General features: G+C 37.8%; 1 protein-coding gene across 6 annotated transcripts in view; it reads right to left on the bottom strand.

Annotated features, from left to right (window-relative positions):
* Positions 1-14,967, bottom strand: part of SYNRG (synergin gamma) — a 43,481-nt gene that overhangs the window by 23,258 nt on the left and 5,256 nt on the right. For 2 of the 6 annotated variants that reach the window (XM_037370941.1, XM_037370950.1), the window contains exons 3-13: positions 13,950-14,068; positions 11,859-11,989; positions 11,418-11,523; positions 10,688-10,799; positions 9,239-9,538; positions 8,284-8,508; positions 5,763-5,840; positions 4,835-5,031; positions 3,708-3,956; positions 2,736-2,872; positions 143-261 (exon numbers count right to left, since the gene is read on the bottom strand). In XM_037370941.1, coding sequence (XP_037226838.1) covers positions 143-261; positions 2,736-2,872; positions 3,708-3,956; positions 4,835-5,031; positions 5,763-5,840; positions 8,284-8,508; positions 9,239-9,538; positions 10,688-10,799; positions 11,418-11,523; positions 11,859-11,989; positions 13,950-14,068 — 1,773 coding nt within the window. Of the gene's footprint in view, positions 1-142; positions 262-2,735; positions 2,873-3,707; positions 3,957-4,834; positions 5,032-5,762; positions 5,841-8,283; positions 8,509-9,238; positions 9,539-10,687; positions 10,800-11,417; positions 11,524-11,858; positions 11,990-13,453; positions 13,549-13,949; positions 14,069-14,967 lie in introns of those variants that run through there. The other 4 variants (XM_037370979.1, XM_037370987.1, XM_037370959.1 and 1 more) reach the window with 3 other exon arrangements.

The raw sequence follows: 14,967 nt of genomic DNA, 5'->3' as shown, positions 1-14,967 counted from the left end.
ATACATAAAGATGTTATGAATTTATATAGTAAATGTCACATTGTCATAATAGCTCTGAATTTTAAATATTAATATATCTTATCAATGCCAAAACCAAGATATACAAAATATTACAATAAATAGTTCATATTTTTCCTTTTACCTCCAAAAGTAGCTGTATTTTCAGAAGGCTTCTCAGCTGCAATTCCTTTAAACACAGCATACTTATCAGTTGATGAGAGTGTCTTATTACCTGGGAGTGGCATTAGTAAAGAAGGAACACTAAAAACAAAAGAGATAAAAGCAAAGTTCCTTAATTCATCCATAAGAAACCTACTTTTCCAGTTTTTATTTAAAGGACCCTCTTTTTATGACTACACAATTTGAATCACTAAACCTAAGTTTGTACACTAAAGAGTGCTTAATCAAGAACCTGATGTAAATGGCCTCAATATCTATTAAGAATAAGAGCATGTAAACAGGCAGCTGGCTAACTGATGGGTGAATTCAGACTCTCTCTCACCTGATTATATTTCTTTAGGTCAGAAGTCAGTTCTCACCATTCTCAATTTTAATTTGTACCAAAACATTAACAAAACATTCTAGAACTTTACACCACAGGAATTCTTAGCCCAGGAGAGAATAAGCACACAGACATGCCCCAGGAATCACTGCTGTTTAATTTATCGCTTTGCCCAGGGCAGCGTAAGGACAAGTCTCCCTAATAGAACTAGATATAATAAAGAGTTAAAACTGCATGAGATTTTGCCAGCTCCATACTTTCAGCTTATTTACTTCTAATTACATTTCATTACATATTGTAAAATTAGGAGAATAAAGTGGAACCACTGTTCAAAAGGAAGGAAAGGATAACTGAATTTCTGTCAGTACAAATCAGCAAGTTTAGGTAGCTATCTAATCAGCAAAATAAGGATTAGTCCACAACTACACAAGCAAATCTTTTTGCACATAAACACACTCTATTTTATATAGTAAAACTGCCATAATAACCTAAGACCATGTTAGCAACTGCTGTAAGATTTAGAAGACATTCTGTGAGAATTTTGCCTGCCCTCCACACAAGCCCCCTTATCAGACCTTGGCAGCTCTACAGAACAACATCCTTTACATATGAATGATGCATTTTACTTCTAGTTTATGTCATTCAATACTATGCACATTGAAAATGTGAATGAATTTCTATGGCGTTCTTCGGCCTGAAGCAAGAATCTTTCCAGAGCCATTTAAATCTCCTTATCAGCAGGCTACAAGCAACATGCAAACCTAGCACTTGCACACACCTGCTAATGATGGTCTGCGATGTCAAAAAAATATAGCTTATGGTAATATAATTAAATTTCACATCGCTGCAAAACAGGCTATTAGATATGCAATCTTGGCAAATGTAATGGTTAATCATCTGTACTCTACAGATGGCTTTTTTTAAAATAAAGCTCCATAAGCAATTAGATTATAGCTCATTGTAACATTCTGTTCAAAACCAAACGCTTTTACAACTGAATAAAGAGAATTGCTGCAGTGAAAAAGAAACATTGTTTTTTAAATATTTTTTTTATGATCCCCTACTTCCCACTGTGGAATTTACAAACAGCGTTTCTGTTAAGACTTTCAGTAACAGAACAGCTTTAATTGTGAAATGACATCTAACACAAATTAAGATATACTTAATATAGAGCATCTTCAGATATGTGTAGCACTCTGACATCAGCAAAATTAAATTTCTTACGTAGAATGCTGTTAGGCAGGGTGTAACAGAACAATTTGTTTTAGTATCCCTATTTGACGTCACTGCTGAGGAAGCAACTGGTAATCACTCTTATCTGGAAAGTGTGAGTACTGTTTGCAACTAAGAACAGTCAGTTCAATACACAGCAAATTTGTATGTCTACTACAATTAGACACCTGGGAGGTACATAAACGTTTGCCATGTGCAGTAAAAGGAAACAACACTGAAATTTTGTAGTCACAGAACTTTGAAAGATTAATTGTAAACTCTCAGGGGGAGTAAACATGCTTACTTATTTTGTTATACAAAATCTGCCTGATCCAGAATTACATTTTGGCACTCTCCCAAATGAAAAGCCAAAATCACTGAAGTCTGAATGAGATTTCAATTGAGATTTATAGTCAATTATCCCAAGTTTAAGCACTGGCCAGAGAAATGATAGAAATAACAAAACCCCTGCCCAGTGGAGTTCTCAGTCATTTAAGAGTATGATGTTGTGCGCTTTACATGAATTTTGCAGTCCATATTCAGGACCTGAAGAAAGAAACCATTTGCTAACATCAGGGTCTATTCGTCTCCAACAGACATGGGGTCGTATTTTTAATGGAAGCACACAGCACTAAATGCAGAACTTCTGCCCCAGTGTATTTTTTCTGAATAGCTTTATGTAAGTTATTTGCCCGAATGCACAGTATGAAGTAACTTTCAATTGTCTGTGCAGTAGTATAAACACTTGAAAACCTACCTCCATACCTTGTAAATGCAATTTACCCCAGTATGATGACTAGAATGCTAAAGAATGGCCAACCACCTATGGCACACCAAATGTCATTTTTTTTATTCAGAAAGCCTAATTGTGGTTGTAACAACCTTCAAAAGAAACTGTCAGAGTAGAAATCAGGCGACAGAAGAAAATTACAGGACAGAAAGCAACCCACAAAAAAGGAAAACATTTCATTTCTTAAAAGAGTTCTAAAATACTGAAGGGTGGAAATCAAAGATGTGCTACCTGCTCCGGTGCTGTGAACTGGCTGCTTTGGAGGAGCCAGCTACATCCCCTTGGAAATCAGTGAAAGAGTCATCTAGTGAGCCAGACTTTGAAGCATCCTGAAACTCCTGGAAGTCATCATCTTCTGGTTTTACTACCTGAATTACAAACAACATGTAAATTGCTACACTGTTGACTTTTCAAATTGTCATACAGCATGAAAGCAGTTCAGAGTAGCATGACTGACTTAAGAGCAGGGGAAAAAAAAAAAAAGCAAAAGAAGGAAAAAAACTTTCAACATTAGCATGCAAAATTTGCATGGTCAGTGTTTCCACTTCACACAACTCAAAACATGCACAAGGTGTACAGGATTACAAGTAGTATGCATGAAGAACAGGTGAATAAGGAACTCTACTCCTTTCACATTACATGTGTTGTTGATCATAGCCATGTAATCTTTTAATACAGGACAAATGTTAATAATTTAAATCAATCAATAATTTAAAATCAATACATACAGCAAAAGCATCAGAATCATTATTTTCCAAAGCAAGATGAACCACACTTGCAAGCAGCAAAATTTATCCCCCACATGATTTACAGTGTTGTAAACCAACGGTTTTCATAGTTCTCAGTTGTTCCTGAAAACTCTTAACTTATTTTACCAGCTAACAGTCTGTTGTGTAGCTTAACCTAAAATTCCATTTAACATGCATTAAAAAATCCTAACTACAACTAAATCCTCTTTCAATGCAGTTAGTTTGTAATGGAGAACACTTTTGTGCCTCTTCTAATGCCACCAGAAAGAAACAGAAAAAAATAGAAAAACATCCTTAGTGGCATGACTTCAGGTTTTCAGATGCCACACGCTAGATTTCAGCTCCATTTTTTGCTGTTTACTTAAAGTCTGTTGTCACTACGTAGCTGTGAGAGTCAGGTTAATTCTCTTTCCAGGACAAGGGAGAATTTGCCACGCAACAAGAGCAAGCTAACCTGACTGGGTGGGTAGGATGGCACGAATCCTCCTGAAGGCTGTGCTGCAGCTCCGCCCGCCGGTGCCGTGATGTTCATCCCCATCACAGCTGGCCCGATGCTCAGAGGCATGGAGACCGGCGGTGTGGAGGGAATCAGAGGCTGCTGGCTCACTGAGGCAGGCAGTGGCATTGGAAATCCAGTTAAAGTAGGAACGGGGGCAGCTGGAAACTGATTTAACACATCAGGACTCACGGCAGGTATTCCTCTCTGCAAAGGCAGAAAAGCAAATACAACCATACACACGTGTACATCAACAAAAAGGCACAATGCATTCTCGATTCCAGCTTCTAGCTTGTATTATTGAAATCAGAAAGGAGCAGGACATTGGTCAAACCTCAAGTAAACCTTCCAAATCAAAACATGCTATCAGGAGCCTGTGTAAGCCAATCATATTCAACACCCTGACTGCCAGAGTTACACAGAGGGTAATGATACCCCCCTGAGTGGGCAGGGGCATCTGCCAGCATTCTTGTTTGGCTTTTAGTAAGCCAATCCACTAAGCACTGGCAAGCACAGCTATGCTGTACCTTGTGCGTGCTGTATCATCTTTCCTACACACCACTCCAACAACGTACCTCTGCTTCAATCTCTGTCATTCAAGATATTCTTGCCTTAGTTTTCATTCAGGGCTGGTATTTAGAAATAAACTGCTAAGAGATGACACTACACTGACAAAAAATGTAAGTCTAAAATTAACACTCCACTAGTTCAGGAGAGAGGTAGCAAGTCTAGCTATTTGCAGACTAAGGGATACAGAAACCACATAGTTTGAGGAAAACAGACACATATACAACAGAAGAAAACCAGACAGTATTTTACACTAGGAATATGTACACAAGTGTTTGGTAGGTATGTCTAACAACTACCCTCAACTGACACTACAGAAAGGAGTAACTGAAATGTAAGTGCAGGGGATGAAATTATAATCTCACTGAAGTTACAAGGGGAGTTTCTCCTCTGGACTTCAACAGTAGTAGTATTTTCCTCCAGGTGTGGTATACCAGCCACTGATGCTAACACACAACCCATGGCAGACTAGTCAAGCAAACCACCATTCTGCACTATCTCCAAAGCCTTAGTCATACCTGAGTTACTGCTATCATAGCCAGGACAGCATAGAGCTCTTCTTTTGTGAGCTTCCCAGGGGTGGTACGGTTGGCTAAAGCCCATATCTGTCCAAGGGTCTCTCTGGGCAATCCAGACGACATCAGTATGGGATAGAGTTTAGCTGTATCTATTCCAGTAGGAGTCAAAGTGGTTTCTAAAATTTTCTTATACAACTCTGTTGTGAAGGAGTCAGTGTTAGACAGTGACAACGGCTATTTTCAAGTGAATTTAAGACTGCTTTTCTATCTATCTATCTATCTATCGAGTCTATCAAACTCGACATTATATCAAATTAGTAACATTCAAAGCGTAAAGTAAGGCAACAGCATTCCAGCATTGTATTGAATCATGTTTTATCTAAACGTGATGGATGGTCTTTACAGACAGTTTAAAACAAGCAAAAAGATATTTTGTATAAAATAGACTTAGTGCTCCATTTCAAAGCATGTTTCTTTAATGAAATTTCAGGATAACCCATACAAAAATATAGTTATAACAGCTTTATGTATTTAAGCCTCAGTGTAATCAATATTTACCACAGTATTTCATTTTCCTTTTACTGTGTCATTTGCATACCTAAGATAAATAGCCTTAAGAAGTGAGCCTGCTTAATTACAAGCCATGCCAAAAACCAGACTACCCATGAAAGCAGTATTATCAGCAACACAACCTCTACTAGCATAATCTGCTGTCATAACAAATTCTAGATTAAACATTTGATGTGCTTGAATAAAACCCTTACTTCTTCAAATGCAGATAAAGCCACCATAAATATGTACTGTATCAAAGATATAGGATGCATCTGATGACTGAAGAGCAATGCTTTGATCAATAAGTGGCAACATAAGCACATGTACATTCACACCTGACATTGCACACTTGGCTAAATGCCACTTTCTTGTTTACCTGGGACCAAGCTGTCATTGTAAATCCAAGGAGGCATCATTTGCTGAATTGGGTCCTGTGAAGGGAATACTCCAACTCCTAAATGTATTCCATTAAGAAAGACAGTTGTATTAGGGTATACAGAGACAGCGTATAAAGACTCTAAACACTAGATCATAGCTGGTCAGTATCATTTAGCATTTCAGGCAAAGATTTCAGATAGGAATCACTGTGCTCAGAGGAAAAACGGCTACTGCAGGAATATGTATTTCAAAATAGTAACTAGAATGATTTGACAGTAACAGCAAGAATATAGTTATATACATAATGAAATAAGGAACTCCTCATTTGCCTCCTTCTAGTTGTACAGAAGCTCAAGTCTCACTGTCTCAAAGTTTCAAAGCAGCAGTTCTGTGCCATATCAAATTTAGTCCTTCCATCAACTACATGTTATTAGGGCTACTTGTGGAATAAATAAATTCATACCTACCATAAGAACCACATCCTTCCACCAGAACATTCTTACTAGGTAAATCCACAAACAGCCTATTAGACTGAATCTCAGCAAGATGTTATGCCATGTTCACAAAAATGTGCCCATTGCCCCATTGCTCCTAGTCTTAAAGTCCAGAAGACATCATAGCTGCCTTCCCTGCTACAGGCTTTCATAACAGGATCTGCCACACTTTACTCCCTGTGAACTGATTATTTCCTTCTCCATTGTGTGCACTCTTCCCCTCAGTCTCATGGTTTTACTTCCTATCTAGTCTCCCTGAGCAGATTTCATGCTCAACTTGGAGCTCTGACAAAAATCAGAATCATTTCAGACTTCATTGTCTTTGCCGTGCCCTTGCATCTCCTCATCTTCCACATGGATTCTCTCCTGACAGCAGTCTAATTTCTAATCATCCCACAATTCCAAGTACATTTTAATATAAGCAATTCCTTCCATTTCATCAGTCAAGTAAAGCAAATTTGCTACTTCCTCCAGCCTCATTATTCTTCACCTTTAACCACCCTTCCTTCTGCAGCCTACTAATTCTTGCTTCTCACCCTCAAATCTGATAAAATTCAGACCCTTAAAAATCAAATAATATGAGAAGTGAAAAGGAATTCTCAGCCATATTTAGTTGATAGATAGGAGAGCCTGACTCAAAACTTTGATAATACCCAGGTGACTAGGGGTCTGCCATTTTTCAGCATCATCACTTGACTACTAAACTGTTCCTCAGAAAGTACTTCAGCTCATCTTTCAAAGCACCCTTAACAACATTTGGAACTATTCTTAACTATTGTTCTTCTACATAATCACTTCCAGCACCACCTTCATCTGCAGGCTGTATTTAAACTCGCTCTGTCTCATACTCTTAGATGATGGTAGTTTCCATCCACACTCTGTGCCTTCCCTCCACCTTTTTTTTTTTTTAAATCAGGCATCAGATTCTGTTGGATTTGTACAAAATGAACAATGAAATTGACTGAACTATGAATAAATTAACAGCTCCTATTTCATACTGTATAGTCTTTAAAGAGTCACTTTTAGCAATTTACCATGTATTACAAAGCCCCTCCGCTTATTAAAAATGTCCATTCAGACCATTTAATTTCATCCAATAATGTTTTTTAAATATATTGGATAAGAAAACATTTGAAAGCAACATATCCAACATATCCAATGACTGAGGAGAGGAACACATAAGTTTATTAATAAAGTTATGGTTCTTCTAGGAAAGAAATAACTGCTTGAGAAAGTGCCCAATTAAATTATCTACAGATAGGACCTTTCTCCTTTTCGTCTCCTCTCACACACACACCCCCGCCACCGTAAAGCGAGATTACACAAAGGGCTACATGTATTTCTATCACACTTGACTACAGTGGAGCCCACAGCTCATGTAACCCTCAAGTACAACATCAGAGCACTATCAAGGTGCGCCAGAGCCCTTGCATCTATTTTGATTGGAACAAACCCAAACAGTCAATAGTCAGGTTTAATAAAATCCAAATGGGAACTAAAGCTTGCTTAAAGTTTTCATCTAGTCCAGCTTTTGAAATTTTGATCCCTAAAGCACAGATAATTTTAGACATAACACGACTGGCAAATTGTCTGGGAAACAAGTATTAACTAGCTAAGAGTTTTAACCTAACAAGATTTTATCCCCTCAAAGTTAAAAGATGAAAACCCACCATGACATTTGACCATCTTCAGTGATGTTTCCTTAAATAATTTAAAAAATTAAATAAATCTTTAGAGATTTTGTTTTCTTTTTCACCCAAGAAAAAGGACAGTATTTTAAAACAGAAGACCTGATTAAACAAACATGTTAAAAGTGATTACAGCAATAAATGCAAGTGGAAAAAGTTCAGAGCAAAATTGTAGTTGTTATACTTTTAGCGAGGAGCAGGAGGCACTTACATATTATTCAAGCAGGCGTTCAGAGCAAAATTACGCAGGATTTGCCTTAGAATTAGTGTACAGAGTGTTAGCATTCAAGCAGCATCTTATTAGATTTAAATTCTGTCAAATGTTTCATTTGCTCACCACACTCTTCAACTGCTATGTTTTGTTCTGAAGCCTTGTGCACCTCAGCAGCAGTGATACCACTTTCATGTCCACCTATAACATCCCAGTCATTGATGGTTAGACTGGGATGAACTTGGCTTGCAGCCGAGGCTTTGTGCCCAACTTCAGATGTTTTAAGTTTGGTTTGCTCTTGTTCAGATTCATTTGAGCCATTATCTAAGAGTTTCTCCTCCAAGGAAGAGCCTGAATAAACAGCAGGAGGAATTATTTATGTTTTGTTATTAACCATCCAGTTCACAATTCCGCACTTGCAAAGGAAAAGTATTATTGGTACCACTGATGAGTTATCAAGATGAATATCCATCCCAGCTCAAACCAATAGCACCACCTTGCTCAAACACTTTGATAGCTTGGTTCTGCCCTTTACTTACCACACATACACAGCAAATTCAACAAACAAAAAGCAACAAGTAGGAGGAGGAATACATGAAACTATTTTCTGTCTTAGGATTACCGTTGCATAATCATCTAGGCATCAGTAGCAGAAGTGTCCAATATCTACTTACATCTGCAAAATTCTTCATGTTAATCTCAACACCACCCATTTAGCCTCCAAGACAGGAAGCATGTAAGTGCTCCATATTAGCATAATAGTTATTTTTTCATACCACTATCCCAACTGTATCTTTTTTTACTTATGAAGATGCTAGCACACAAGACTTAATTCACTGGATATCAGCCCTATGCATATTTAGCAATCTTTGGATCCACACGTGACTTGTTTTTATGCTACAGTTCTAAGAGATGGAAGAAGGGGACTTAAATCATCTTTTCCCATGGATCAGCAGGTTTCTACTTAATTGCCTATATAGCATTCTGCCAACTAGACTAACAAAAAGCCCAACAAAATAAGTAAAAACTGTGTAGCTCTATGACAGATGGTGACATGTAAAAAGAGATACTTTAGAGTTACCTGTTTTATGGATATTGGGTGAAGATGCAGAGGTAGGAAAATAAGGAACCTGCCCAGTTGTACCATGCAGGATGGGTAACACTGGAGTCTGGGCTGGAGGGAGAGGCTGGACCACAGCCTTTTCTGAAAGCAGTTGCCCAGCCTCAGCAGCAGAATGGTAAGGCTGAAAAGTCTGAGAGGTGGGTTGAGGCACCAGTTTAGGGATTTCAACAGGCCCTTGTATAAAGTCACTAAATTCTTCATCATTGAGAAAAGCAGAGTGGGAAACAGATACAGCAGAATGGGATGATGTGGGATGATCTGTAAAATGGAATGAACATACAATGCAAAGTGATGAGGAAAAAGGTTCGTGGATGGAAAGGGAGCAAAAGGGGCAAATATTAGGTATACATATCCAGTGGGTGAGGGGAATCAGCACAGGATGCATTATTTGACAGAGATGTGAAGAGTTATTTTTGTCAAGCTAACAAACACATAAGGTAAAACTGAGCAGCCACTTCCAACCATGCATCTTCTCTCCCAGATTTGTATGATGTAAACACTTTGAAACTTGGTTCTTAACACCAGCTATGAAAGTATTCTGTTTGTTTTAAACAGATTGGGTCAAAACAAATCAAGCGGTAATATTTCAAACTGAACATAAAGGAGGTCTGCACAGGGGACATTCTCCCTCAAAGGAACGTTTTAGCCTCAGAAACTCAATAATATATCAAAGATACAAAAGAAACGTCTACTCATTTAGACACTGCTTGAACCCTTACATAGTTACCCATTTTAACAAAACTGACACAAGACAGGCTAATCTGCAGACAATGGGAAATTGTCAGAAACCACCTGTAACTTCAAAATTATCAAGGAGCACATCCACAGTGGATATAATGATTTTGTACAGGAAAAAGCTTGTCTAGAAAAGCTTTGTTTCAGGCTAGACACAGAACTATACTACAACCCACAGGAAATCTTTAGTAGTAATTGTTACAAATCTAGTAATTACTGAGAAGACATCACAGAAGGCTTCGGTTTGACCATGCCCAGGTAATGGTACACAAGTAGATTGTTTCAGTACCCTGAAGTCATTACATAATGTTTTGCTCGTTCTTAGCACTTGTATAGCACTCCTCAGCTTCAAAAGCACTCTGCAAAACATTAATTAATGCTTTGACTAGAAAAGAATAAACATATTATCAATTTCCACAGTATTCCACGTTACGCACATTAAGCTTTCTTCTAAAGATTTCAAGTCTTCTAATAAAAGCTAATATTTAATATTTCACCTTCATAATGTGATCAAGCAAACAGTTGCTAAAATGACACTTTATTTTACAAAACAGTTAATATGCACGCTTTGTGCAACCAAATAAAAATACTTCTTGGAATTAGTTCCCCCTGCTGAGGATTTCAAACATTAAGAGTTTTATTTTCAGTTGGAAGATGAGAAAAATAACAAACCTGGCTTTTTTGGATGTGATGCTGGTGTTGGGTGCATTTTAGCATCTCTAGAAAAACCATCTAAATTTCCTTTAATGGCTTCCAAAGCGTCATCCCTGCTTTTTTCACCTGTCTGAAACATCACAGAACACATTTTGAAGAATTCACAGAACAGCTCAGTTTTCTTTCAATATCTACAATCCTTCAATACAAAAGTTAGCAATGCCTGCTGTCAGACTGAACCCCTTTTCTCCAGCAGTGCCCTCCTGAGGTATATCAACAATAACTCCCATATTTAGAAAGCATTTATTTTGCAGACTGCACTATAACAGTGTTTCCTCAGTCTTTAGACAAAGCTTTATGCACAAGAACAACATATAAACCTTATTCAGGTATTTGTATTCTTGCAGATAAGAGCCTTGGAGATCACTGCAAGTGTCCAAAGTTTTGGACACAGTTAACATATGAGCAACCACACATTCTCCATTCTAGAAGCTCAATCTGTTTCCAAATGTTACATCCCAGGCTGGTTTATTTTTAAAAGCTGATTTAGTTTTCAACACCAGACTTTGTTTACATTACACCAAGAGTGTGTAAAGGACTGATTATTCCAGATGCTTTTCAAGATGTAATGTACCATCTCATGTAAGCTCCTCACTTACTTTCTTGTTGAAAGAGACCATCCCATTAAAAGCCATTAAAAAAAATATATATGAGGAAGGAAACAGCCCACTTATTATTTAGGACATACCTTAGGTTTCACACTGCTTAGGAGTCTCAGCTTTTGTTTCTGCTCTTCAAACTGGCGCCGTTTTCTTTCTTCTTCTAAGAATTTTTGCTGGTGCTCAAACCTCTTCCTGAAGCAAAATGATTAAAAAATAAATAAATCTGAAAATAGTTTTTCATTACAATTTTCATGGCAAGCTTCTGCTTGATTTTTCCATTTCTTCTGTCTCAAATTCAGATGGCTTTGTGCACACATTTCTACTTCACAGAGCTGTATGACAGCCACTACTAACTTCATAGATGGCCTTCAAATGCAATGGAATGATCTCAACAATATTCTGTACTCCTAAATGGACTACCTTTCTAGAGAAATTATCAACAGTTTTGCTGCATGGACCACTCCTCCAAAGTACATCTCCCCCTTAAAAAAGAAGAATTTCCCAAGAGTCAGTAAAGTGTCACTTACTGTTGCTCCTCTGCAAACTGCTTCTGCATGTCAGGGGTGTACTGTGGGGCTGCTGGACGCATTCCCAAGAAAGAAGCCTGCCCCATATAAGGCATTCCGGTCGCTGGCATCGGCCCTAAGGGCATGCCACCCTAAAACAATAAATAAATTAAAAAATACAAGTCCAAGGTTATTTTTTTATCCATAGAAGAAGCCAAAACACTGGCAATTACATGGTGCCAAATTGCAAACTAGGCAGATCTGATAAAATGAGGAATGTCAAGATCAGTGGGACAAGCAGTGTCTGAGCACAGACTTGCTGCTACAGAACAAAGCACTGGGTGTTCAGTAGATGGCACTCTTCCCTCTCAATAATCAGTTACAATTCTTAAAAGTATTTTAGAAGACAGGATGGTCTTCCAGTCAAACGCAAAAAATCAGGACCAGATTGATACAACCTACCTCAAAAGCAGGATGGTTACAGGCATCCTACAGTGCTACACATGGCTCAGTATCATGCTTTTGGGTTTTTCTTCGTTTCTTTGTCTCCTGTTCTAAGCAGTTGTATAATACTCTTAAATTCCTTGCTGGAGGTGCACGCTCCTAACCAACAATGGATGCTGGCAAAATGTGGTCTAGTCATTTTGCAAACATAGCTTATCCAGGGGTCCAAGGGAGGCAGGTAGTATATGACAACAGCCAAGAGGCAACTTATCTAAATAAACTGCATCTGTATCAGAAACATTTTCTAAGAAATATATTCCGGTAGTTATAGCAGGAAAACTTGCCTGAAAATATAAAGGGCCAGAAAATAATCTACTTTTCTCAACATTCATTTTGCATTTGGTATCAGAACACGTAGGGAGAGAACAAAAATTGTTATTATTTTTAGACCAGCACTCATAAAAACATCTTCCTCTATAAATTTTACAAAATTAATCCAATAAATTCCAGGTGGGGGTGGGAAGGGAATGTAAGGAGATGGCAAGACACAATAAATTCAATTTGTCACATAGCAATTTGGCTACAAAGCCATGCCAAAACATTAAATTTCAGCAAAGTGCAAACTTGTACATAAGCACATATGGTGCTAAATAGAAAACAAAAGATTAAAAGAGAAAAAACAGTATTAGCTACTCATATTTCATTCTTATTCCTCAATTAGCAACAGCAGGGTTAAACTTACTTTAGGCATTAGGCAAGAATGAGAATGAGAACGAAACACAGGAAGTAGGACAAATGGGAAAACCAGTCATGTAAGAAAATACAGTGCATTTAAGAGATTCCTTGCTCCCTAAGAACGTATTTAAAAAGGAAGTTTATGAATTGCCAGCTACACTCAGGTAACTAATTCTATTAACTCCAGCATTTGAGTTACAAAGAGATAAAATAATTCAGTGAATTGGTCATGATCAATCAGACTGTGTACACAGTCACTTTTTATAAGCTTATAAAGGTCTAATTTAAAATACTACACAATATGCCACCTTAATGGTAAGTACATAAAACTAAAGCAAAAGAAGAAAATGCATGAAGCAAAATTTAAAAAACACAGGAAAGGTATGTTGTGGGAGCTTTGAATTATAGTTACTTAACAACTTAATACTATTACTAACCACACTTTGGAGTAGGTGGCATCTGGTAGCTTTTCAACATCTTGCTGATCCTCTTGTTTCCTTCCCTGTTCAGAGACCATGCCTCTCTTATCGCACTTTGGTGTCGTAACACGTATAATGAAATGAAAGTTCAGGTTCTGACATCTTTGAGTGGGCTATAACATCCAAGTTACTTTAAATATTTCTGATGCTGTCCTTGCACTACACCCTCATTTCTCTCTACTCTACAACAGTGAGTAACATATGCCAAACTCCCCCGCTCGCTCTATCCAGATCCCAGTGAAACGTGTAGAATTCTTTAAATTATCAGAAGTACCTTCAAAAGAATACTACAAGATATGATGCCACACTATGGACTAATACCCACAGTTCAGCTTTCAGCCAGGTTCCACCCTCTTACCCCCACTGCAGTTGTGAGAGGACTATGGTTCTTGTCTGAAAGGTGGCAGCTAATGCCAAGGTATCTCATTTCTGTCCACATTTCATTGCCACACACCTGCATGGTCATGGGTCCAGGAGGCATCTGAGAACCGTAATTCATTCCCATCATGCCTGGCATATTGGACTGCATGACAGGAACCATTGGAAATCCTTGCTGTTGCATAGGAATCATCCCTACAATGAAACATTAAACAATGTAAGTTCCCAGTTAGTGCTGAAGCTTTCCGCACCACCCCCAACCCCCTTTTTCTTTACTAAACCAGCAAAGAAAAGGAAAAAAACTCTCCGTCTTGCTGGGCTGTTTAAAAAATAAAAAATATGCTACATTACAGGCAGCCACAGAATTTCCTTAGTTTAGATATCAGTCAGCCTAAGGGAAGAAATGTTATCATGCTTTCCCGATAACTAAGCTGATTAATTCTCCTACTTGTCCTAAGGATTCTCTGTGGGTTTCTTCCCGTACCATTTTTGAAAGGGTCATTTCCAATTAACAAGATTTAATTAACCAGGTTGACTGGTGCTGATAATCATCTGTTTCTCTTGAAAGGGAAAACTTCCAGACTGGCAGCTTTTGAAGGTAAGTCTTGGGAAATAAACTCATCATTTCACAACACAACTTCACATTCTGATCTGGCTGGATAACCCGTTTGTAGGCTAATTAGCCCACTACATATATTAGAATGGTTAAAATACAAGTCAGTAAAAGCTAAACATCAACAAAATTGGAGAAATCAAGTTGGAATGTATTAATTCACTGAATAAAGTCAAATGGATCATATTTCAGTATTTTCGTATCTCATATTTTGCTGTCTTTGGAGGCATACACTAACACATGTTCATTACCAGCACACCACGAGATAATTGTAACTGTGCATAACTGAACATCACATGCAAAAACACCCCAGGAGGGATAAGACACAGTCAGGAGTAATCCATAAATCAGTCCCTGAGATTTTTTTGTAAGAAAAGTCTCCACTTTCCCTACAAGTTCTCTGTATTTTCCATTAATTAAACAAAGAGCACTGCAGCAGGAATGAGAACAAAGGTAATTTAAGGCTGAGGCTCTCCTATTG

Source organism: Falco rusticolus, chromosome 1 (genome assembly GCF_015220075.1).
Source record: "Falco rusticolus isolate bFalRus1 chromosome 1, bFalRus1.pri, whole genome shotgun sequence".
NCBI lineage: Eukaryota > Metazoa > Chordata > Aves > Falconiformes > Falconidae > Falco > Falco rusticolus.
The sequence above is the reverse complement of the archived record's forward strand: the minus strand, read 5'-3'. Positions and strand labels throughout refer to the sequence as shown.